The sequence below is a fragment of the Bos grunniens genome, chromosome 18, assembly GCF_055505025.1.
Source record: "Bos grunniens cultivar Pamir isolate PY7600 chromosome 18, Bosgru_T2T1.0, whole genome shotgun sequence".
Classification (NCBI taxonomy): domain Eukaryota; kingdom Metazoa; phylum Chordata; class Mammalia; order Artiodactyla; family Bovidae; genus Bos; species Bos grunniens.
Genome location: NC_141182.1, coordinates 50,935,112 through 50,958,150, shown reverse-complemented (window position 1 = coordinate 50,958,150; position 23,039 = coordinate 50,935,112). Strand labels below are relative to the sequence as shown.

General features: G+C 47.8%; 1 protein-coding gene across 20 annotated transcripts; it reads right to left on the bottom strand.

Moving 5' to 3' along the window:
* On the bottom strand, positions 1–21,429 carry LOC147353914 (cell adhesion molecule CEACAM1-like). Of its 20 annotated transcripts, XR_015146103.1 has the most exons (11): positions 21,264–21,429; positions 20,718–20,846; positions 19,984–20,343; positions 15,089–15,367; positions 13,522–13,800; positions 5,966–6,095; positions 5,198–5,250; positions 4,501–4,532; positions 1,542–3,237; positions 1,010–1,335; positions 1–704 (listed from the first exon to the last, which is right to left on the bottom strand). XR_015146103.1 is itself a non-coding variant. In XM_086352705.1 (9 exons), exons 1-9 carry the CDS (start codon positions 21,325–21,327, stop codon positions 3,115–3,117), a joined length of 1,449 nt encoding a protein of 482 aa, XP_086208831.1. In that variant the 5' UTR covers positions 21,328–21,429; the 3' UTR covers positions 1,384–3,114. The 20 variants fall into 20 exon arrangements, 9 of the variants coding, with proteins under 9 accessions (XP_086208831.1, XP_086208832.1, XP_086208835.1 ...); XR_015146104.1 differs by lacking the exon at positions 5,198–5,250; XR_015146108.1 differs by lacking the exons at positions 1–704; positions 1,010–1,335 and having other exon boundaries at positions 1,384–3,237; positions 15,132–15,367.
* Between the last annotated feature and the right edge of the window lie 1,610 nt (positions 21,430–23,039).

Sequence of the window (23,039 nt, the reverse complement as noted above, 5' to 3'; positions counted from 1 at the left end):
TAGGTTGAATAAACTGCTCCTTTGTTTATTTTTTAAAATTCAAATAAAATTAAAATCCATGAGCAAGCACACAGATCTTAAGTATATAATTTGATTTTTGGTAACTGTACACGCCCATGTGATCATCACCTGAATTGAGATGTAGAATGTTTCCATTACCCCCAGGCGCCCTCATGTGCACCTTTGTAGTTGATTCTACCCTCTAAGGCGAATTCTCACACCATTGAGTGCATGCATGCATATGCACCAAGTCGCTTCAGTCGTGTCTGCCTCTTTGGGACCCTATGAACAGTAGCCCACCAGGCTCCTCTGACCATGGGATTCTCTAGGCAAGAACACCAGAGTGGGTTGTCATGTCCTCCTCCAGGGGATCTTCCTGACCCAGGGATCGAACCCTTGTCTCTTACATGTCCTGCATTGGTGGTTGGGTTCTTTATACCACTAGCACCACCTGGGAAGTCCAAGGCCATCAATTAAAAAAATAATAAAGTATTTATTTACTTATTTTTGGCTGATCTTCATTGCTTCACAGGCTTTTCTCTAGTTGCGGAGAGTGAGGGCTGTCTCTCTAGTTGTGGTGGGTGGGCTTCTCATTGCGGTCGCTTCTCTTGTTGCAGAGCACAGGCTCAGTAGTTGAGGCAGATGGACTTAGTTGCTCCATGGCATGTGGGATCTTCTTGGACCAGGGAATCAACCAGTGGCCCCTGCAGTGGAAGGTGGATTCTTTACCGCCAGGGAAGCCCCCTGGGTACTGATTTTAGTGCTGCTTCCAGTGGTCTTGGGAACAAGGCACCACAGCAGAGGACCAGGGGAAATCAGGGGGTGAGGAGGGGAAAGACAGCACATGTTCCAATTGCTTGGAAGTGAAGGAGAAATGAGAAGACAGGCTAATTCTTGGTGGAATTAATAAAGGAAGGTTATCCTGATTGGAAGAGCTCTGATTCTCTGAGGGGCAGAAAAAGGGACAGGGAACAAGAAGGTGGGACGTGCTGGAGAGATTCCTATACACCTGAGCCCATGGAGACTGTGGGAGTGAACGCTGGATCAGGCGTGGGACGCACTGGAGCCATCTGCGTGGGCAGTGCGGTGTGTCCTTAGTGAAGAGCCCAGCAGACCTTTTACTCATGAAATCATCTTCTCTCCTTCTCCCCTCAGAGGAGGACAGGCAGGTCCTTCCAGGCAGGTTGCAGCAGTGACCTGTGGCTCTAGGTGGACGCAGTTTCTCAGCAGGTGTGCACATGAATTTATCGAGCTCTCGGATCCCAGGATCAAATACCTCTGGACTTAGAAACAGGCTCACTCTGACTCCCTGTTGAGCAATTCTATTTCTTCTGCCTGTAAAGAAGGCAATACAGAAAGCAGTACCAACTGCGAGGCAGCATGTTGATACCTGATATACAATATTTATTATAAATATAGAGCAATTTTTACAAATCATTCAGAAGTGGCCTTAGCCAGGCAAAATTAAATTACACAGAAGTGCTTGCATGAGGGGAGGTGTACACAGTCTGTGTCAGGTGAGGAAAGCCTGAAAGAGTTACCTGAGTACAGAGCGCTCCCAGCCACCCTTCTCTGGCGGGCCAGTTCCACACAGCAGGAGGTCCATCATGAAGGTGGAATAAAGCCTTTCTCTCGGCAGCCCAAGGAGGCCCCATCTGTGCAGAAGGCTGGTGGGGAGCAGGCGCACCTCTCCTCCTCCTGTCCTCCCTTTCTATGCGTCCCATGCACCCCATGGGAGAAGAATTCCAGAGGCTCTTCAAGAAACCCAGGGCTGAATCATAATCTGCAGCTTATATCCTAAGGAGCATGTGCACCACTGCGGCTTCCTGGACTGTAAACAATGCTAACAGTGCAAGGGGCCGTGCTCCCTTCAGGGCGCTCCTGCTTCTCAAGAAGGCGTCCTGAGAAGGTAAGCGGGGCAGACGGACTGAACAGGCACAGGCTGGAACACGGAAGAGAAGGGGGTTGATGACTGGCCTGAGATGTCTAGAAATGGAGTGAGACCCATTTCTGGCTGTGCCCCTGACACGAAAGGCTTGGGGAGCTCATGGCCAGAGGGACATGAGGGGCTTTGGTAGGTTCTTCCCCCTAAAGTGGTCAGATTGGCTTATGCAGAAAATTAAACATAATTTTCTTTCACATAAACAAGCAGTTACAAAAATTAAAATGGCAGAATGTCTCAGAAGGAAGGGAAAAAACAACCAATACCCCCAAATTGTACATTCTTTGACCATTATTTAAATAATCTCTGCAGGGTAATTTTCTGAGTCCTTTCCCCAATCCCAGCAGATTGTATCTGGTAAGAGCTGACTGCCCCATAAACTGATGACCCCTCAATCTCTGGGCATTGCCTTGAATAAAGCCCATAGCATTATTAAAACAGTATGTGCTTTTTTTTTTTTTTGCAGTTTCCATCAAGATACACTTATGAACACTGAGAAGTTGTTTTCTAGTTACTTCTAGTGGGTTCTCTGAAGGCATGCTTTCAAAGGTTTAGATGGTATTCTAGCTAAGTAGTAAGTTGCTTAGTCCCTGATCCTGCAGGTAGACAACCCTGAAAGTGGACAAAGGTGTAGAACTTCCCAGCTCAGAGCTGGTCATGTATGTGTCTTCCTGTGAATGGTGGGTTCACACTGGGCTTGAGAGTGCAGAAGCTCTTCCTTTTCCTTCTCCTTGCTCTTCTTTTCTGGCACAGGCATTTCAGTGGATAAGACATAATTCTCCAGGTTATGGCAAATTCAAGTTAGACTCCAGTAGGACAGGACTGAGGTGGGAAGGAATGAACGTGTTCTGAATACACAAATTTACAACTGGTCTAGGTCAGCAAATGGGGAGGGGCAGAGGTTCTGGCAACTTTCTCCCAAGGTCCGCTTTGCTAGATTTCAATGACCAAGGAGTTTTGGTTTCCTACAGACCTCCTCATAGATGTACCTTTTCAGCTGCTGACACTGAAGGAAGGGGCTGTGACCAGGCAGCCTGGAGGAGCCTCATTAAGGGTCGAAGGGGCCGGGGGAAGACTCTCTTCTCATTTTCCCTGAGGGCAGAGGGATCTCCTGGCGATGGGGATGACAAGCTTGGAGTAAGTCAACAGTGCAACAAGCAGGACAGGTTCCTTTACTGTTTTTTCACTTCTGAATAAATGGTTTCTGTATGTGTTGGAGATGGGGAGGCTGAAGTTGCTTTATTTTTTAATTCCTGGGCATTGAAGTTCAGGGAGGAATATTCAACTTCATCAACCTGAAAGGCATGAGCAGCAGTCAGTTAAATCAGCATCCATCATAGGCCAGACCCTCACCTTGTCCAGGGTGACTCAGCACCCCATGCTCTTACCACTTTGAAACTTTTAGCTTCAGAAAAGGGCTTTTATTACCTATTTTCTCTGCTTAGTAACATCCTATTGAATAATCATTAGAACATTATGATTATGGAATTCTACAATGGAATATGATGGCATCGCAATAAGAATAAATAGACAATAAAGGCACACAACCATATGAATGAATCTTGCAAAACAATTTTTTTTTTTTTTTTTTGGTCGCCTCTGTCAGCCTGCCAGCTTCTGTTCCTCTCCTATCAGTGTAAGGAAATCAAGCTCATAAGGTAGGAACTGTGGCGAAACAGGGACGAGCCGCCATCTTGGTAAAGGAGAAGAGGCTACGCTTCGCAAAACAATTTTGAATGAAAGAAGCCAGACCCATGTACACAGTGTGTTTTTCATAATCAGGTAAAAGTAATCTAATGCCTTGGAAGTGAAGATAGTCCTTACTCTTCGGAGGGAAGTAACTGGAGCGTTGTGTGTGTGTGTGTGTGTGTGTGTGTGTGTGTGTGTTGAGGGGGGTTGATTTTTAAAAAATGTTTACATAGTTTTACATAGTTTACATACTGTTTACATAGATATGAACAACTTGTGGAAACTTACTGTTAAAATTATTAAGTTGGTCAAGAAGCTCATTCAGGTTTTTCCATAAGATCTCACGAAAAAACTCGAACAAACTTTGGTCAACCTAATACTTATGATTGAAGCATTTTTCAGTTTATATGTATATTCTGTTGAAGATTAAGATGAGAAAAATTCAGTAAAAGTATTAGAAGGTAAAGGAATCAAGACCTCAGGTCTCTAAGATTGGAAATGATCATTTGTCAGTAAGAGCAGAGTCAGACTGGAGGCAGAAGAGGGAGAATGATCTAGTGCCTTTCTTGCTCTGGCCACTGTGCTGAGTGCTTTACCTTTGTTATGTCTTTTAATTCCTTGACCTCCTCTGTGAAGTAGGCAGCACACCCATTTTACAGAGGATTCAGCTGACGCTCTACGAGGTTGAGTCCATGGTCCCAGCCAGGATGGAGTCCAGTGAGGTGGACTCGTGGGAGTAATGCTTCTTTGTTGCTGCAGTGAGGAACTTTGACCCAAACTTGATTTCACATTTGTGTCTACGAGACTAACCCATTCTACTCAGAGATATTTCCATGAGAAAAGGAGCCAGTGAAACTGGCTGTGCTTACCTTTCCAGGTGAACTGTCAGAGTGACCTTGACCTGGGGAAATGAAAGAAAGTCATCAACCCATGAAAATGCAGAGTTGCCTTATGGCCTCAGAACAGGCTGTTCCTAAGCTGATGTGACTTCTAGTGAAGGAGGTGGCAGGTGGTGGGCGGGTTGGGGGCCCATGGTTAAGACTTAAGGATTTCGCCCTCAGTCTGTGGTCCAGACCCCAGTGCATTAGACCGAGGTGGTGGTGGGGCAGGGTGGGGGTGTTGAGGGGAGGCCTCAGTGCACTTCTGAAGATTTCTGCCAGTTCATAAGGCCTGAGTTTTGCCCAGGTGTGTCTCACAGGTGTGTGTCTCGGCAGCAGGCTCCAGAGGCAGGAGGGGCTGAAGCCCACAGCACCCAGAGCAGCAGAGACAGGGAAAGTCTCACGTAGGAGATGCCCGCATCCATAACAGAGGCAGGAGGGGGAAGGAGGCAGGATGAGGAAAGGGCTCCTGGAAGCTCGGCCATCTCACGGCTGCCTGGCTTCTGTGGCCTCAGAGGGGCCATGTCTCCAGGGACTCTTACATGACTAGGAAGGGTGTGAGGACCTGTGCCAGACTGAGGGTGGGGACTGAGATCACCTCTCATATTTCAGAAGGTAGGGATTCCCTGGTCGGTCAGGGCACGTGGTGGAACAAACCAGCTCTCACTGAGTGAGTGGCTCTACTTACTGTGGTTGTGATCTGAGGATTTGTGCTCTGTGAGATCGCGCTGGTCACTTGCCCTAAATAAATATCAGACACAGTGACTACTATTCCCAGGCACAGGATCTTTGCTCCTTGAATTAGGAAGCGCAACGTCGGCATGATTCCCTGGGGCTCCTCCATGTTCATTTTTACCTTGGTTGGTCCTCTTTCCTCCTAGGACCTCTGTCTTCGATCTACCCATTGCCCCTTCTCATGTTTACTCCTCTCTGGTTTACTGGCTCTTCAGAACATTTACGGCCATTCATCTCAACTGCTTCTATTTCTACCCAGACATCTTTTCCCTTTTGTAGGTAGATGCTGGTTATTTCTCACTTTATTTATTGCCCAGGAGGCCTTGGGTTGTTCCTGCTTTTCTTAGGTTCTCTTCCAGTCCTATCCCTCCCTCCTCCTGCTCTTGTGGTCGACAGAGCACAGGACTCCCTTCCTCCTGCTCCTCCTTTCATGTCCTCATTAGTTTTCCTTCTTGGACCTTGGTTTCCCTGCCTGGGACAGAGGAACACAATTGGCTCTGCCCCCTCTAAACCAGATGGAGGTGGGAATAGCCATGTCCAAGAGAGAGGGGGGTACAGGAAACATGAAGACCAGGGAAGAGGAGACCCATAAGAATCAGTGCCGAGAAGCAGGAAGACTGAGAAGCAGACCTAGGCCAGAGACAGAGACGAAGTCTCCTTCCCTCTCCCAAGCAGGGCAGTCAGCCTCAGAGAAAGTGGAACAAGAGGAAAGGCGGCATACCCTCTAGTACTTATGACGTACACAAAATACACCAGGGCTCCTATCAGAGCCACCCCAGCCATGGCTCCAATCACGATACCGACAATGGCACCAGCTGAGAGGTCAGAGGAGCTTTCTGGTGTCAATTTATCTGTTGTGGAAAGAAAAGAGAAGAATGAACAAATGAAGGCGACATTATTTTACAGTGGGAGAGGCTCTGGGAAATAACTCAATATGAAATAGTCTCTACTTGTTCCTTCAAGGTATAAACTTTCTGTGGAAGGTTGCTGTGAGGTGACTAACCGACTATATCCTTGTGATTTTTTTTCCTCTCTGATTGTATTTCTAGGTTAGTGACCACGTTCCTCAATTCCAACCTGGCTTTTCTGCACTCATATTTTTGTAGTCTTTGGAAATGTAAGAAGGACTGATGATGGTTATTTTTGTATGTTATAACTTCCCATCTTTTCATGGTTACATCTTTATCTGGGTACCAGGTATGGCTGCCATGAATATGCACCTGTTAGGTGTCTTATGAAAGTGTTAGTTCCTCAGTCATGTCTGACTCATTGTGACCCCATGTAGCCTGCCAGGCTCCTCTGTCCACGGGATTTCCCAGGCAAGAATACTGGAGTGGGTTGCCATTTCTTTCTCCTGGGGATCTTCCCGACCTGGGGATCTTCCTGACCCAGGGATTGAACCCAGGTCTCCTACATTGCAGGCAGATACTTTACCATCTGAGCCATAGGAGGTGTCTTATGGTGGGGACTTAACTGATGGAAGGCCCTCTGAATTCACTACCCCTTTGCACAGAGACCATCCTTCACACAGGTTTCCAGCAGGAATATGAACTCAATCCCAATTCTGTGAGAAATAAATTTTTTGTGTGATGGATGACTTATAATTCAAGGGCTCCTTGCCAGCTTTGCAGATATTCTCTTAGAACTGCACTGCAGCCTGAAACTTCCTCCTTCCTAAGGATCACTTGCATCCTGGTCTGAGGACCCTCCCAGGCTCCTCCACTCCTGCCTCACTTTCCTTCACAGGCATTTGCCGCAATGAATGTTTTAGATGTCTAATCCTATCTTGGCTGCATCTCACGGAATGAAAACTATCATACTAGACATGAAACCTTGTACTCAGCCGCCCTGTTTCCTCTCTTCCATATTTAGTAAGTAACATGTTCCTGTGGATCTTTATGCTTTCCTTCCCCAAATATATAACACCTTTTGTCTCTTTCTTCTTTTTTACTTCAGTGGTCCTCACTGTTCAACTCAAGACTGAAAATTAATGCTAATGTTAGCTATTGTTATGATGTATATACTCTGTACCAGGCTCTGTGCTATATATTTCCCAAATATCTCATTTCATATAATAACCCTGTCAGATAGACATTATTTCCATTTTATAGATGGAAAATCTGAGATTTACAGTGGTGGAAAACCTAAAGCCATATGGCTAATGAGATGTGGATCTAAAGTCAAGTAGTCTTAGAAAGACCTGACTTTATATAGCCTAATGAAGTCGAGAAGATCCCCTGGAGAAGGAAATGGCAACCCACTCCAGTATTCTTGCCTGGGAAATCCCAGGGACAGTGGAGCCTGGCGAGCTATAGTCCATGGGGCCTCAAAGAGTTGGACAGGACTTAGTAACTAAACAGCAGCAACAACAATGATAATAGTAATAATTATAGCAGCTAAAGTTTTTGGAAAATTTTCCCTGTGTGGGTATTTTGCTAAGGGTTTAGTTGAATATTACATTAAATCTGTGGGAAAATGCCATAAAGAAGGTTCTTTTATTGCAGTTCTCACTTGAGGAATCTGAGGCTCAGAGAAGTTAAGAATCTTGTGCAAGAATTTATAATTGTAAATGCTTATATTAAAAAAAGATCTCAAATCAACAACCTAAATTTACAACTTAAGGGACAAGAAAAAAAGCTAAACCCAAAGCTAGCAGAAGGAAGGAAATAATTATAATTAGAATGGAGATAAATAAATTAGAGGATGGAGAAACAGTAGATAGAATCAGTAAAACCAGTATTTTGTTCTTCAAAAAGATTAACAAAATTGACAAATCTTTAACTAGATTGACTAAGAAAAAAAGAGAAGATTCAAATTTTTAAAATCAGAAATGAATGTGGAATCATTACTACTAATTCTACAAAAATAATATAAAGTATAAGAGTACTAGGAATAATCCTATGCCAACACATTGGATAACTTCTGTGAAATGAACAAATTCCTGGAAACATGAGAGCTACCAAGATGTAATCATAAAGAAATAGAATATATGACTAGACATATAAAGTAAGGAGGTTAAATAAATAAAATCATTTGACAAAAAACTAACCTTTTATGATACAACACTCAAAACTGGGAAAAAAAGGAAACCAACTCAACGTAACAAAGGCCATATATAAAAACCCCACAGCTAACATCATCCTAAATGGTGAAAGAGTGAAAATTTATTTTCTGAGATCAGGAGCATGACAACAATGCCTGCTTTTTCCAATTCTATTCAAAATAGTATTGGACATACTAGCCAGAGCAATTAGGCAAGAAAAAGAACTAAAAGACATCCAAATTGCAAAAGAAGAATAAAATTATTTCTGTTTGGCGATGACATGACCTTATATGTAGAAAATGATAAAGATTTCCCAGAAAACTGTTAGAACTAATAAACAAATTCATCCAAGTTGAAGGATACTAAATTAACATGTAAAGATCAGTTGCTTTTACATACAATAAAATATTCAAAAACTCCAGGAGTTGGTGATGGACAGGGAGGCCTGGCGTGCTGTGATTCATGGGGTCGCAAAGAGTCGGACACGACTGAGCGACTGATCTGATCTGATCACTCATAAATGGAATCTAATTGTAAAAAGTGATACAAATGAACTAATTTACAAAACTCAAACAGACTCAACATATTTAGAAGACAAACTTATAGTTACCAAAGGGGAAATGTGTGTGTGTGGGAATAAATGAGGAGCATGGGGTTAACATATAGATACTGCTGCTGCTACTGCTAAGTTGCTTCAGTCGTGTCCGACTCTGTGCGACCCCATAGATGGCAGCCCACCAGGCTCCCCCGTCCCTGGTATTCTCCAGGCAAGAACACTATACATACTACTATATATAAAATAGATAACCAACAAGGACCTACTCTATAGCATGGGGAGCTCTACTTAATATTCTGTAATAATCTATATGGCTAAAGAGTCTGAAAAAGAATGTATATATGTATATGTAAAACTGAATCACTTTATTATACACCTGAAACTGACACGGCATTGTAAAATATACTCCAATAAATTAAAAAAACAAAAACAGACAAACGGCCAATAAGCACATGAAAAGATGCTCAACACCGACTCTTTGCGACCCCATAGACTGTAGCCTACCAGGATCCTCTGTCCATGGGATTCTCCAGGCAAGAATACTGGAGTGGGTTGCCATTTCCTTCTCCAGGGGATCTTCCCGACCCAGGGATTGAAATCGGGTCTCCCGCATTGCAGGTAGACGCTTTACCCTGTGAACCACCAGGGAAGCCCCACCAGTAATTCAGTTCAGTTCAGTTCAGTCGCTCAGTCGTGTCCGACTTTTTGCGACCCCATGAATCCCAGCACGCCAGGCCTCCCTGTCCATCACCAACTCCCGGAGTTCACCCACTCACATCCATCAAGTCAGTGATGCCATCCAGCCATCTCATCCTCTGTCATCCCCTTCTCCTCCTGCCCCCAATCCCTCCCAGCATCAGAGTCTTTTCCAATGAGTCAGCTCTTCCCATGGGGTGGCCAAAGTACTGGAGTTTCAGCTTTAGCATCATTCCTTCCAAAGAAATCCCAGGGCTGATCTCCTTCAGAATGGACTGGTGGAATCTCCTTGCAGTCCAAGGGACTCTCAAGAGTCTTCTCCAACACCACAGTTCAAAAGCATCAATTCTTCAGCGCTCAGCCTTCTTCACAGTCCAACTCTCACATCCATACATGACCACAGGAAAAACCATAGCCTTGACTAGACGAACCTTTGTTGGCAAGGTAATGTCTCTGCTTTTGAATATGTTATCTAGGTTGGTCATAACTTTCCTTCCAAGGAGTAAGTGTCTTTTAATTTCATGGCTGCAGTCACCATCTGTAGTGATTTTGGAGCCCAGAAAAGTAAAGTCTGACACTGTTTCCACTGTTTCCCCATCTATTTCCCATGAAGTGATGGGACCGGATGCCATGATCTTCGTTTTCTGAATGTTGAGCTTTAAGCCAACTTTTTCACTCTCCACTTTCACTTTCATCAAGATGCTTTTGAGTTCCTCTTCACTTTCTGCCATAAGGGTGGTGTCATCTGCATATCTGAGGTTATTGATATTTCTCCTGGCAATCTTGATTCCAGCTTGTGTTTCTTCCACTCCAGCGTTTCTCATGATGTATTCTGCATATAAGTTAAATAAGCAGGGTGACAATATACAGCCTTGACGTACTTCTTTTCCTATTTGGAACCAGTCTGTTGTTCCATGTCCACTTCTAACTGTCTTCCTGATCTGCATACAAATTTCTCAAGAGGCAGATCAGGTGGTCTGGTATTCCCATCTCTTTCAGAATTTTCCACAGTTTATTGTGATCCACACAGTCAAAGACTTTGGCATAGTCAATAAGGCAGAAATAGATGTTTTTCTGGAACTCTCTTGCTTTTTCCATGATCCAGCAGATGTTGGCAATTTGATCTCTGGTTCCTCGGCCTTTCCTAAAACCAGCTTGAACATCTGGAAGTTCATGGTTCACATATTGCTGAAGCCTGGCTTGGAGAATTTTGAGCATTACTTTTACTAGCGTGTGAGATGAGTGTAATTGTGTGATAGTTTGAGCATTCTTTGGCATTGCCTTTCTTTGGGATTGGAATGAAAACTGACCTTTTCCAGTCCTGTGGCCACTGCTGAGTTTTCCAGATTTGCTGGCATATTGAGTGCAGCACTTTAGCAGCAGCATCTTTCAGGATTTGAAATGGCTCAACTGGAATTCCATCACCTCCACTAGCTTTGTTCGTAGTGATGTTTTCTAAGGCCCACTTGACTTCACATTCCAGGATGTCTGGCTCTAGGTCAGTGATCACACCATCGTGATTATCTGGGTCGTGAAGATCTTTTTTGTACAGTTCTTCTGTGCATTCTTACCATCTCTTCTTAATATCTTCTGCTTCTGTTAGGTCCATACCATTTCTGTCCTTTATCCAGCCCATCTTTGCATGAAATGTTCCCTTGGTATCTCTAATTTTCTTGAAGAGATTTCTAGTCTTTCCCATTCTGTTGTTTTCCTCTATTTCTTTGCACTGATCGCTGAGGGAGGCTTTCTTATCTCTTCTTGCTGTTCTTTGAAACTCTGCATTCAGATGCTTATATCTTTCCTTTTCTCCTTTGCTTTTCTCTTCTCTTCTTTTCACAGCTATTTGTAAGGCCTCCCCAGACAGCCATTTTGCTTTTTTGCATTTCTTTTGCATGGGGATGGTCTTGATCCCTTTCTCCTGTACAATGTCACGAACCTCAGTCCATAGTTCATCAGGCACTCTGTCTATCAGATCTAGGCCCTTAAATCTATTTCTCCCTTCCACTGTATAATCATAAGGGATTTGATTTAGGTCATACCTGAATGATCTAGTGGTTTTCCCTACTTTCTTCAATTTAAGTCTGAATTTGGCAATAACGAGTTCATGATCTGAGCCACAGTCAGCTCCTGGTCTAACCCTAACCACCAGTAATTAGGGGAATGCAAATCGAAACCACAGTGAGATATCACTTCTTACCCTTTAGAATGGTTATGGGAAAAAAAAAAAAGCAAACAGAAACAAGAAGTGTTTGCAAGGATGTGTAAAAATGGAAACTTGTGCATTGCTGGTGAGAATGCAAATGGTACAACCACCGTGGAAAACTACATGGCCGTTCATCAAACAGTTGGACAAACAACTGCCATTTGATCCAGTGACTCCACTTCTGGTTGTGTGCCCAAAAGATTGAAAGCAGGAACTTCCCTGGTGCTCCAGTGGTTAAGAATCTACCTTCTAATGCAGGGGACATGGGTTCAATCCTTGGTCAGGGAACTAAGGTCCCAGATGCTTCAGAGCAGCTAAGCCCGTGTGCCACAACAGGAGAATCCATGTGCCACAGCAAGAGAGGCCATCGCGCTGCAACTAAAGAAAGCCTGCACACCACAAAGAAGAGCCCGCATGCTGCAATTAAGACCCAGTGCAGCCAAAATAAAAAAGAGCAAAAGCAGTGACTGAACAGATACTTATACACCCATTCATGGTAGCATATTCACAACAGCCAAAAGGGGGAAGCAGTTTAAAAGACAATCAACTTATGAATGATAAAATGTTGTATATACATACAAGGGAATATACTTCAGCCTTTCAAAGGAATGACATTCAGATATATGCTATAATATGGATGGGACGTTGAAGACATAATGCTAATAAGTGAAATAAATCAGATGCAAAGAGATAATTATAATATATGGTTCCACTACTTTGGCCATCTGATGCAAAGAGCCAACTCACTGGAAAAGACCCTGATGCTGGGAGGAGGGCAGGAGGAGAAGGGGATGACAGAGGATGAAATGGATGGATGGCATCATCGAACTCAATGGACATGAGTTTAAGCAATCTCTGGGAGATGGTGAAGGACAGGGAAGCCTGGTATGCTACAGTCCACGAGGTTGCAAAGAGCTGGACATGACTGAGCAACTGAGCTATAACATGATTCCACTTATACAAAATAAGTATCATAATCAAATTCATAGAGACAAAGAAAGTAGAATGGTGTTGGCCAGGGTTTGAGGTGGGGGACTTCTAGAAGTTATTGTTTAAGGAGTACAGAGTTTTTAATAAGATGAAAAAGTTCTAAATGGATAGTGGCAATGTGAATGTACTTAATGCTACTGAGCTGCAGTCTTAAAAATGGCTAAAATTATATATTTTATGTACTTTTAACATTAAAAATGGAGAAGGAAATGGCAACCCACTCCAGTGTTCTTGCCTGGAGAATCCCAGGGACGGAGGAGCCTGGTGGGCTGCCATCTATGGGGTCGCACAGAGTCGGACACGACTGAAGCGACTTAGCAGCAGTAGCAGCATGTTAAAAAAATGGTAACAGGAGAAAAAAAATACAACGAATCTTGTGAAAGTTACACTAAAATGCTAAACCCAGGAGAAGAAACTGTATTTGATTTAGAGATTGAGCTGTTTTTCATTCTGCCACCTGTTTACTATGTGCGTGTATTCAGTTGCTCAGTTGTGTCTGACCCTTTGCAACCCCATGGGCTGTAGTCCGACAGGCTCCTCTGTCCATGGGATTTCCCAGGCAAGAATACTGGAGTGGGTTGCCATTTCCTCCTCCAGGGGATCTTCCCGACCCAGGGATCGAACCTTCATCTCCTGCATTGCAGGCGGATTCTTTACCACTGAGCCATCTCAGAAGATCTGTAGTGGTCTCATTTGATATTCTGCCCACCGTGACCTCTCTCCATTTTGCGCATGATTGTTAGAATGATCTGCCCAGAAAGATATAGCATAAAGCAAATGGTCACTTACATTTCACATGCAGGCTGAGGGGGTCGCTTCTGCTGGAGTTGCCCCTGTTGGAGACCTCACACTGATAATCCCCGGCGTCCTGTCTGCTGACGGGGTTTATGGTGAGGGTGCTGTTGTCTGAGGACAGTGTCATCCTCTGTGCAAGGAGGAGACTCCGGCCTTTGAAGAACCAGCGTATGGAAATCCCAGTCTCATCTGTGAGGCAGGTCAGGACCACGGGGCCCTCATGTTCTATGACTGTGGTGTTGCTGGCTTGGAGGGAGGGCTGTGCCACTGGGTCTGTGGAGAGACAGGGGTGACTGCTGAGAGTGGGTCAGGGGCCTGGGCCTTGCTCCCTCTCAGAGATCTCAGCCAGCCCCGGGCCCCAGTGACCTCTGTAAAGGTGACCCAGAGGATGGCCCTGAGTCTATGATCAAGGTATGGAGTCGCTCTTCATTGATGATCTGTAAGGAGAGGACTGTGCCTCCTCTCTGACTCCCAGGTACCCTGGGACGACCCCTGACCGGTCTCCCTGGACATCTCTGTAGGATCAGCACCGGGACCCTCTTCTCAGCCCATATGTCTAACATCCTCATCATCGAGTGGAGTTTTTTTTTTTTTTTAATTAACTTTCCTTGACTTTTTCCCACAGTTTTCTTTGACTATAAAAAAATTCAGGGACTTCCCTGGTGGTCCAGTGGCTAAGACATCACACTCCCAATGCAAGGGGCCCGGGTTTGATCCTTGGTCCGGGAACTAGATCCCACATCCTGAAACTAAGAGTTTTCGTGCCACAACTAGAAGATCTCACATGCCGCAACTAAGACCCAGTGCAGCCAAATAAGTAAATAAAAATACATAAATTGAAAAAAATTCAGTCCCCAATATGTAAAATAGCTAGCTAGTGGGAAGTTGCTGTATAAAACAGGGAGCTCAGCCTGGTGCTCTGTGACAACCTGGGTGGGGGATGGGGGTTGGTAGGGAGACCGAAGAAAGAGGGGACCTTATGTATACTAACGGCCAATGCACATCGTTGTATGGCAGAAACCGGCACAACATTGTAAAGCAATTATCCTCCAGTTAAAAAAAAAATCAAGTCCCATTCTTTATTTACACTTCCGTGAAGGCAGGCCCACCAGCTCTGTGTATCTCTGGGGCCAAGGGGACTTTCCATAAAGTGGGGGAGGCATTCACTTTCTGTTACATAATTTCTAATGGCCCAACTCAGTCTTCCTGGACTGTGTAGAAGAGTTAAATATCTCTCAGCCAGGGACAGTCTTGTTTTACAGTTTCCCAACAATAACTACCCCTTCATTTTCACTCATCCTGAATCTGAGACATTAACCTGTTTCTCCCATCACAGGCTGGTGACCCTGAGCCTCTCAAGACAGAGCAGTCCATCCCCTCCCAGTCTTGGCTCAAGGCTGGGCCTGCCTGGGCTTGCCTGGGCCAGGAAGTCATGGCCAGCCTGGGTGTCCAAAGGTGAGGGTCCATGCACTTGGACCTGAGAGGGATGGGTACGGCCTGGCTTCTGGCACTGTAGATTCAGCCAGGAGGCCTGGACCACGTAGGAACAGAGGTTACTCACAGAGGACATTCAGGGTGAATGGGTCACTGCGGCTGACACTCACTGGGTTCCAGGCTTCGCATACATAGGGTCCTGTGTCATTCCTTGTCACATTGAACACAGTGAGAGTCCTTTTGTCCTCGGACAGTTCCAGCCTGGTGCTGTTGGGGAGGCTCTGATTGTTGATCCACCACATGTAGGAGGTGTTCTGGGTCTCAGGTCCACATGTTAACACCACAGTGTCCTGGTGCTCCCAGGGGTTGGAGTTGTTGCTGGTGATGACGGGTCTGGGTAGCACCGCTGTGCAGATAACAGAGAGAACATTGGCCCTTTTATATACTGGGTTCCTCTAAAAGCATTTTCAATCAGGGTTGCCATCTTTCTCCTCTCAGCCAGACTGAGCCCTTAAAGAATAAGGCAGGTCTGTGTATCACGAGACAAATGCATGAACATCTGAGCTCAGAGAGTGTGAAGCCATCTGCTCTTATGTCTGGAAGAAGCACAGACTTCCCCAAGTATCAGTCAAGTATTAGAGTTTGATAGCAGAGTCCCAGGCCTGCGAGTCTGGGACCACTTGCTTCCTCTTTTAGTTTTTCACTGACCAGGTGACTGCCTGCCTGGCCCTGGGGTGCTCACCTGGACTGTGCAGGTCCTGAGTCCCTTCAAGCTGCACAGACCTACATTGCCTGATGGAGACATGTCTTCACCGTCTCCTCAATTCCCAAGGTTTCCTAGAGATGGGTAACAATGGGCCTTCCCCTAGTCCTTAAACCCCAAGAAGACTGGGCAGCACAGCCTGGAACTGGGTGTTGGAGCAGAAATAACACACGGGGATGTCCCTGGTGGCTCAGTGGTAAAGAATCCGCCTGCCAGTGCAGGAGACATGGGTTTGATCCCTGATACGGGAAGATCCCACATGCCATGGGGCAACTAAGCCCGTGCTCCACAACTACTGAGCCTGGCCTCTAGTACCTGGGTGCTGCAACCACTGAGGCCCATGCACCCTAGAGCCCATGCCCCGCAACAAGAGAAGCCGCCACAGTGAGAAGCCTGTGTACTGCAACGAAGCATAGCCCCCACTCCCTGCAGCTAGAGAAAGCTCGTGTGCAGCAGTGAAGACCCAGCAGAGCCACAAATACATAAATAAATGGACATTAAAGTTTAAAGAAAAAGAGGACAGAATGAATCAGAGGGCAAGTCTGAGTCTCTGTTTTATAAAAGGGAGGAATGATCTAAATGAGCAGAAATGATAATGTGCTCAGTTGTTCAGTCTTGTCCGACTCTTTGCAATCCCATGGACTGCAGCCCCCCAGGCTCCTCTGTCCATGGGATTCTCTAGGCAAAAACACTGGAGTGGGTTGCCATGCCCTCCTCCAGGGGACCTTCCCAACCGGGGGGCTAAACCCAGGTCTCCTGTATCGTAGGCAGATTCTTTACTGTCGGAGCCAGCAAGGAAGCCCAGAAATGATACGTGTTCTATTAATAAAGTTAGAGGAAGAGGTCCCTCTCACCAGTTTCCACAGCAAATTAGGCAAATGGGAAGGGGGCCCACCACAGGCGTGTGGCATGCTTTTTTTTTTTTTTTCTGCCTCAGAAAACACAACTAAGTGTTTGATCAAATTTGTCTGAACTGGGCAAAGGCTAAGTGAAAAGACAGTGGCTCGGGCCCCTCATCGTCGGAGGACATCCCACCCTATGATAAAGGTGACATCTTGAGGACACATGGGCGATGAAGTAGGCAGTAAAGCAACCAGATGGCACAGGTGTGTCAGTCCCATCCTGGGAAGGTCTCGGGAACCCCTGAGAGGAACGGGAGGGTCACATCAGGACAAGGTTGTGAGTCACAAGTCAAAGAGGTGAAGTGAGCCCGTGAGCCCCTGGGGACTGCAGACCTGTCTTTCTGCCTTTGGTTTCCTGCTTGAGTCATGTTAGGGAATAGATCAGTGAGGGGGGCTACATATCCTTGTCACGTGGCGTGATTCCACTGGCTGGCACCATGGGGGGAAAGACCCCTGGACCAAGGCAAAGCTGAAGCTCATTCTCCTGGTGACCTGGGGAAAGTGGCTTATGTTGGAGCCCCACAGAGGCTGCTGCTCCCAGATTTCTGAGTCCTTTACTATCGCCTGGGGGAGGGTTGTGCCTGGCCACAAGCCAGGATGGGAACAGGGCAGTCAGTTATTTGGGGAAATATTTGTGGAAGGCTTAAGGGTTTGGGGTGGGGGTGCTTCCCCAGTGGCTCAGCTGGTAAAGAACCTGTCTGCCAATGCAGGAAACGTGAGAAACATGAGTTCGGGAAGATTCCCTGGAGAAGGAAATGGCAACCTGCTCCAGTATTCTTGCCTGGAGAGTTCCACGGACAGAGGAACCTGGCAGGCTACAGCCCATCAGGTCACAAGAGTCAGATATGACTGAGCAACTAACACTTTCACTTTCACTTGCCAGTATTCTTGCCTGAAAAAATTCTATGGACAGAAGAGCCTTGTGAGCTTCCACAGGCCATAAGGTTGCAAAGAGTCAGACAAGGTTGCAAAGAGTCAGACATGACTAAGTGAATGAACAAGCGTGGGGTTCAGGGGCTTCCTCAGCGGCTCAGCTGGGAAAGAACCTGCCTGCCAATGCAGGAGATGCAAGAGACGTGAGTTTGGCCCTCGAGTTGGGAAGATTCCCTGAAGGAAATGGCAACTGGCTCCAGTGTTCTTATCTGGAAAATTCCATGGACAGAGGAGCAAACAGTCAAACGTGACTGAGAGTGCACGCACGAATCTAAGGGCGGGGTGCTGTGCAGAGCAGGGCCAGTCCCGGCTGAAATGAAGGAGGAAGGTAAAAGACATGGAAAGAGCAGAGAGTGAGAAATGTCCGTTTACAAGCGACTTCAAAGCAGGGGTTTCAAGTGACTTCAAACATCCAGAGGTCCAAGAGCCCCACCACTGCCCAGAAGCAGGACCCCTGCTCCCAACCCCTGGAAACCCTCCCACGGCGGAGCAGCCCCACAGTCACCATGAGACTCGGCTCCCAGTGCGCTTTAGGGGCAGGTGGTCAGAGGATGAAACACGGCTCCCCTCCCTGGAGAGACAGGCGCAGGCATGGCCAGAGCCTCCTAGGACTCTGCATCCAGATTCCAGCGCCTGAAGAGATCACAGATCATTCATCCGTCCTTATTCCTTCCGCCCTTCCCTCCCCAAAGAGACACGGAGAGCCTGTTGCCTGTCAGGCCCTGCGCTGGCTGCAGGTATAGACTGGGGAGTGAGGAACTGAGTCCTTTCCATTTCACTCCAGTGGGAGTGACACCCAGCACCTCCAGTAACCAGCAAGTAAATGATCTCTGCTTCACTCAGCGCAAGGAGCTTGTCCATCGGCTAACTAAGGAGGGGAGGCCTGGACATTCCTGTCACTGATTTGATTGTTGATGCAGGTAATTTGCAAGAATACTGGACTGGGTTGCCATACCCTCTTCCAGGGCATTTTCCTGACCCCGTGATTGAACCCGTGTCTCTTACATCTCCTGTATTGGCAGGTGGGTTCTTTACCACTAGAGGCCACCTGGGAAGCTCTAGTTCCAGAGTAAACGGGATGAATTGTCCATTTCCCTTGACTTTTCACACTAGAATCTCCCTCTAGTTGATGATGCCCAAGAAGAAAGGATCTGAACCAACACTTGGTTTCTGAGTTCCTAGAATAAGGCCCCTGGGAGGGAGGAGAGGGTGGGGCTGTGATGTTGGCCCGACCCTTCCACACATATTTCCCCCGACTGGCCTCTCATGGTCTGTGTGACTCTGATTCACTGACTATAGCTCCCTGTGTTTTACTGAGCTTGTCTTCAGTAAAACAGAATAAATGGTAAATGGTGTCAGGAGCACCATGTTGTCTGTGTATTAACCTTAAATCATTAATTATTAGCTGGTCTAAAGCTGGACATAGAAACTGTGTCTAGGGACTTCCTGGTAGTCCAGTGGTTAAGAATCTGCCCTGCCATGCTAGAGATGTGGGTTCCACTGGTTTCGGAACTAAGATCCCACAGGCCTCAGAGTAACTAAGTGGAGCAACAAAGCCCACAAACCACAACGAAAGATCCTGTATGATGTAATGAAGACCCGATGCAGCCTAATAAATAAATAAATAAATATTTTTTTTTAAAAGAAAACCCTGCCTCTCCTATTATTTGCGTCCACAGGAGAGGGCTCTCTGGGCTGCCCGCTGTGGGATGAGGAGCTGCCGGGAGCGTCTTCTCTCCTCTGGTCCTTCTTGGGGACGTTGACCTTCCTCTGGAGTCTCCTCTGACCCCCAGGGGGTCAGCTAACGGCGTGGGGACCCAGCCTAGCCTGCTCTCCATGCTGAGTCTCAGGGGAAGCACTGGACTCTACCCCTGCTCAGATGCGGCTCTTGGGGCAGAGCCCTGGCTGGTGACCTGCTGAGAAACCTTGGCCTCAGGGATCTGGGGAATCATCCACCCCAGTCAGCCCCGCCTGGGAGGCCAGCACCCACCAGCGGCACAGGTTCCCCATGGTCGCTGGAGCCGGGACCCTGGGACGGTGTCTGGGAGGGGCTTCCCCGTGGGCCTGAGCTTCTCTATGAGGATCCCTCAGGCCAGGGCCCTGCTGGTCCTGCAGGGTCTTCCTCAGGGTCATGGTCGCAGGGAGGGAGCCAGGGGGGCTGGACTGAGAGTGCTTTCCCTCTGCTGAGTCCCTCCCATCAGACCGTCCTCCTCTCTGCAGTGTCTGTAGGGTCCAGATCCCCTGAGTGGAATTCGGACCCTTTGGAGTTTGTCTCGATAGTGTGCACTCTGCACTAAATGTTCAAACCCCAACACGGGACATAATGCAGAGGGAGACGGAGGCGCCATCCGGGTCGGTCAGTCCTGCCAGTGTGAGCAGAATGCACCTCACCCAACACCCCGAGGGCAGAGAGGAAGCACTCACGGAGTACGTGGACGTGTCCAGTTGGTTCTTCTGTCTGTAAATCATCCTTTGTAACGAGCAGCATGTAGGATCCTGTGTCTTTCTGGGTGACGCTCTGGATCAGCAGGGTTCCGTTGGGGTAAAGTGTCTCCCGTCCACTGTGTGCAGGCCCTTTGGTAGTTAAATTAGTGGCTACCCTATATGATGCGATTAGCTGGCTGTTGTCTACCCTTTCTCCTCTGTACCAGGAATAGCCTAGAGGATTCTTTGTCACGTTGTGGGCAAGCAGAAGAACATCCGAACCTTCTGCAGCAAGGGGGGGCACCGTTTCAATAGTGGGCTGGGCAGTGGTGGGCGGGGTCCAGAAAGTTAAGAGTGAGACTAGGAGGGAAGAGAGAGAAACCAGTTAATATTGTGACCTGTGTGGGGGATGGGGAAATGGTGCCCCGGGTCCTGAGCAGGTCTCTTCATCCCTCAGCCTTAGTGTGGGTGTGTGTGCACGTGTGTGTGTGCATGTATGTGTGTGTGTGGTTCAAGGTCAGCAGCATCAGCCCCATCACTTCAGCCCCTCTGGGCTCATTTTTTCCTGTTTCCCCTGCTGTCTGCCTAGCTCACTCCCTTGCTGCCCTCACACACCTGCTCACACTCAGGGCCTGTTGGAAGATGCCCCTCCTCCTGACCAGCTGCTGTAAAGACCCTCCGTGCTCACTTGCTGACCCTTCCCCGCTCCCTTTCCTGCGTGACGCCTGCAGCACCTGCCAGCACGCTCTCGATCTCTCTGCTTGTCTGTCTTCCTCCCCACAGAGCGTGGACTCCGTGAGGGGAGGGGCTTGTCTGATGCTGCTTGAAACCCAGGGCCAGGACCAGGCTCCAGACATTAGTACCTGGGGATGAAGGAAGGAGAGTTCCCAGGAATTCCACAGCCTGGTTTTTATTTGTCAGTTTCTAAGAGTGCCGGGTAAGGACAGTATTTAGTGTTCCAGTTCAGTGTTTTTCTGTAGTGACACCCCGACATAAATTATTATTATCGTCATCAGTCTTCAACAATTACTGCTCAGTGAAGAATAACTGATAAAACCTACAGCAGTTGAGTCTTCCCGCCCCTCACCAGCTCTAGTTCATGGAGAGTCTCCTGTGGCTGAGCCCCCCACCATCCCCTGCTCCCCTGTCCTCTGCCCTCAGATCTGAACAGAAGCCCTCTGTCCCCTCTCAGAGCCCTGTCTCCCCCAGAGACCCCACCCAGTCTCTTGTTCTCTCTGAAAACTGTCTCTGCCCACTCCCTGAAAATTGTCCTGTCTCACCTGCCAGCAGGAGCCTGTTCCAGGGGATGCACCGTCTGCGGGAAGGGCCTGAGGGGCTCCCCATGGTGCCTGCTGTCTGCTGTGTCCCTCTGTGAGGAGAACTTCTGCTCCAAGCTCACAAGCTCTGTAGTCTGTTGTGTGAGCTCAGCTGTCCTTCCCCCTCTGTGCTGGGCCTGCCCCGGGGCAGGAGCACTTCGCTGAGTCACGTGGCCAGTCCCACGGGGCGGGGTCTCTGCCCAGAGCCCACACTCTCCCCTCCCCTCTCATTCCCGCCTGCCTTCTCTCTTCTTCGTTCTTCCCTTTCTGTTACATTTCATTTGCCTGCGAACCGCTGCTGTTTCTGCCTTTTGCAGTTTGACTTCTCACCCTAAACACGCACACACGTACACAATTTCCCCCATTGGTGGAGAGAGCACCAGCCTGGGGCTCAGTGTCCTGGGCGTTCCCCCATAGGTCTCATTTGGGGGGTGCACAGTCAACCTCCCCGCTTCCACAGTCTCCACTCTCATCTTCCCCTTCTGGCTTTCCCCTTCAGAGCAGGAGCCTGAGGGGTGGGGAGGAGGTGCATCAGAAACTCTTGTCACAGGGACATTATCCCCACGGTGCATGGGAATCACCTGTGGAGCTTCATGAAGACTTTGAACCCCCAGGAGGCACCTAAGAAAAGCTGCTTCAACAGCCGCAGAGGTTACATGGTTGTCCAGCGTGGCTGAGACTCCAGAATGTGGGGTGGGAGCAGCCTCTCCCAAATGTCTATGCACAGGGAGGGTCTGCAGATCCTATTAAAATTCAGAGCCTGACTCAGCAGGTGTGGGGTGGACATGGGAGTCTGCATCTAACAAGCTCTCAGGTGATGCTGACCATACTGGACTGTGGGGCACACTTTCAATAGCAAGGCTGATGGTGACAAGTCAACTGAGAGGCCCACCCACCCCCCAGTGTCCGCCTCTGCTGTGTTCTAGTCTGGGGTCTGTCAGCATGACACAGAGACCCTGGGGTCTCCAAACCAGGATATTATTTCCCTTTGTAATATTGGGGGCTTCCCTGGTGGCTCAGCTGGTAAAGAATCCATTTGCAATGCAGGAGACCAGGATTCAATCCCCGGGTGGGGAAGATTCCTTGGAGGAGGGCATAGCAACCCACTCCAGTATTCTTGCCTGGAGAATCCCATGGACAGAGGAGCCTGGCGGGCCACAGTCCATGGGGTCGCAAAGAGTCAGACACGACTGTCACGTTGAGGGTCTTCCCAGGGTTCTCAAAGGCTGTGAGAAGGTTGTGTTCTATTCCCACCGGAAGGCTCCAGAAAAGGACTGAGGGGCTGGAAAGAGGGTGTGAGTAACACCTGGTGAGAGGGATCCTCCTTCTTTCTCCTTGGGGGTCTAGTGGGGCCACCGCTTCCAGGGACACACACTGAAGACCTGAAGGAATAGTAGTTCCTAATGGTGTGAAGTGGGCCCACTCCTGGCTGGATGGAGGAGGTGATGGAGTCCAGTGTCGGGGGGCGAGGAGGACTGTGAACTGAGGTGACACCGGTGAGGGTCCGACTCTGCTGGGCCGAGGGAGATCTGAGGACCTTGGGGAGACTCGAGGCTGTGGAGTAACTCTGCTGCCCTCTGGTGGACAAGGGAGGAAATGCAGCAGTCCCCACACCACGCTGTTCTGCCTAACATCCTGCGCGCGGCCTTTCTCTAGTTGTGGTGCGTGGGCTTCTCATTGTGGTGGCTTCTCTTGTTGCGGAGTTCCGTGCCTGAAGTTCCTTATTATTATAAAAAATGA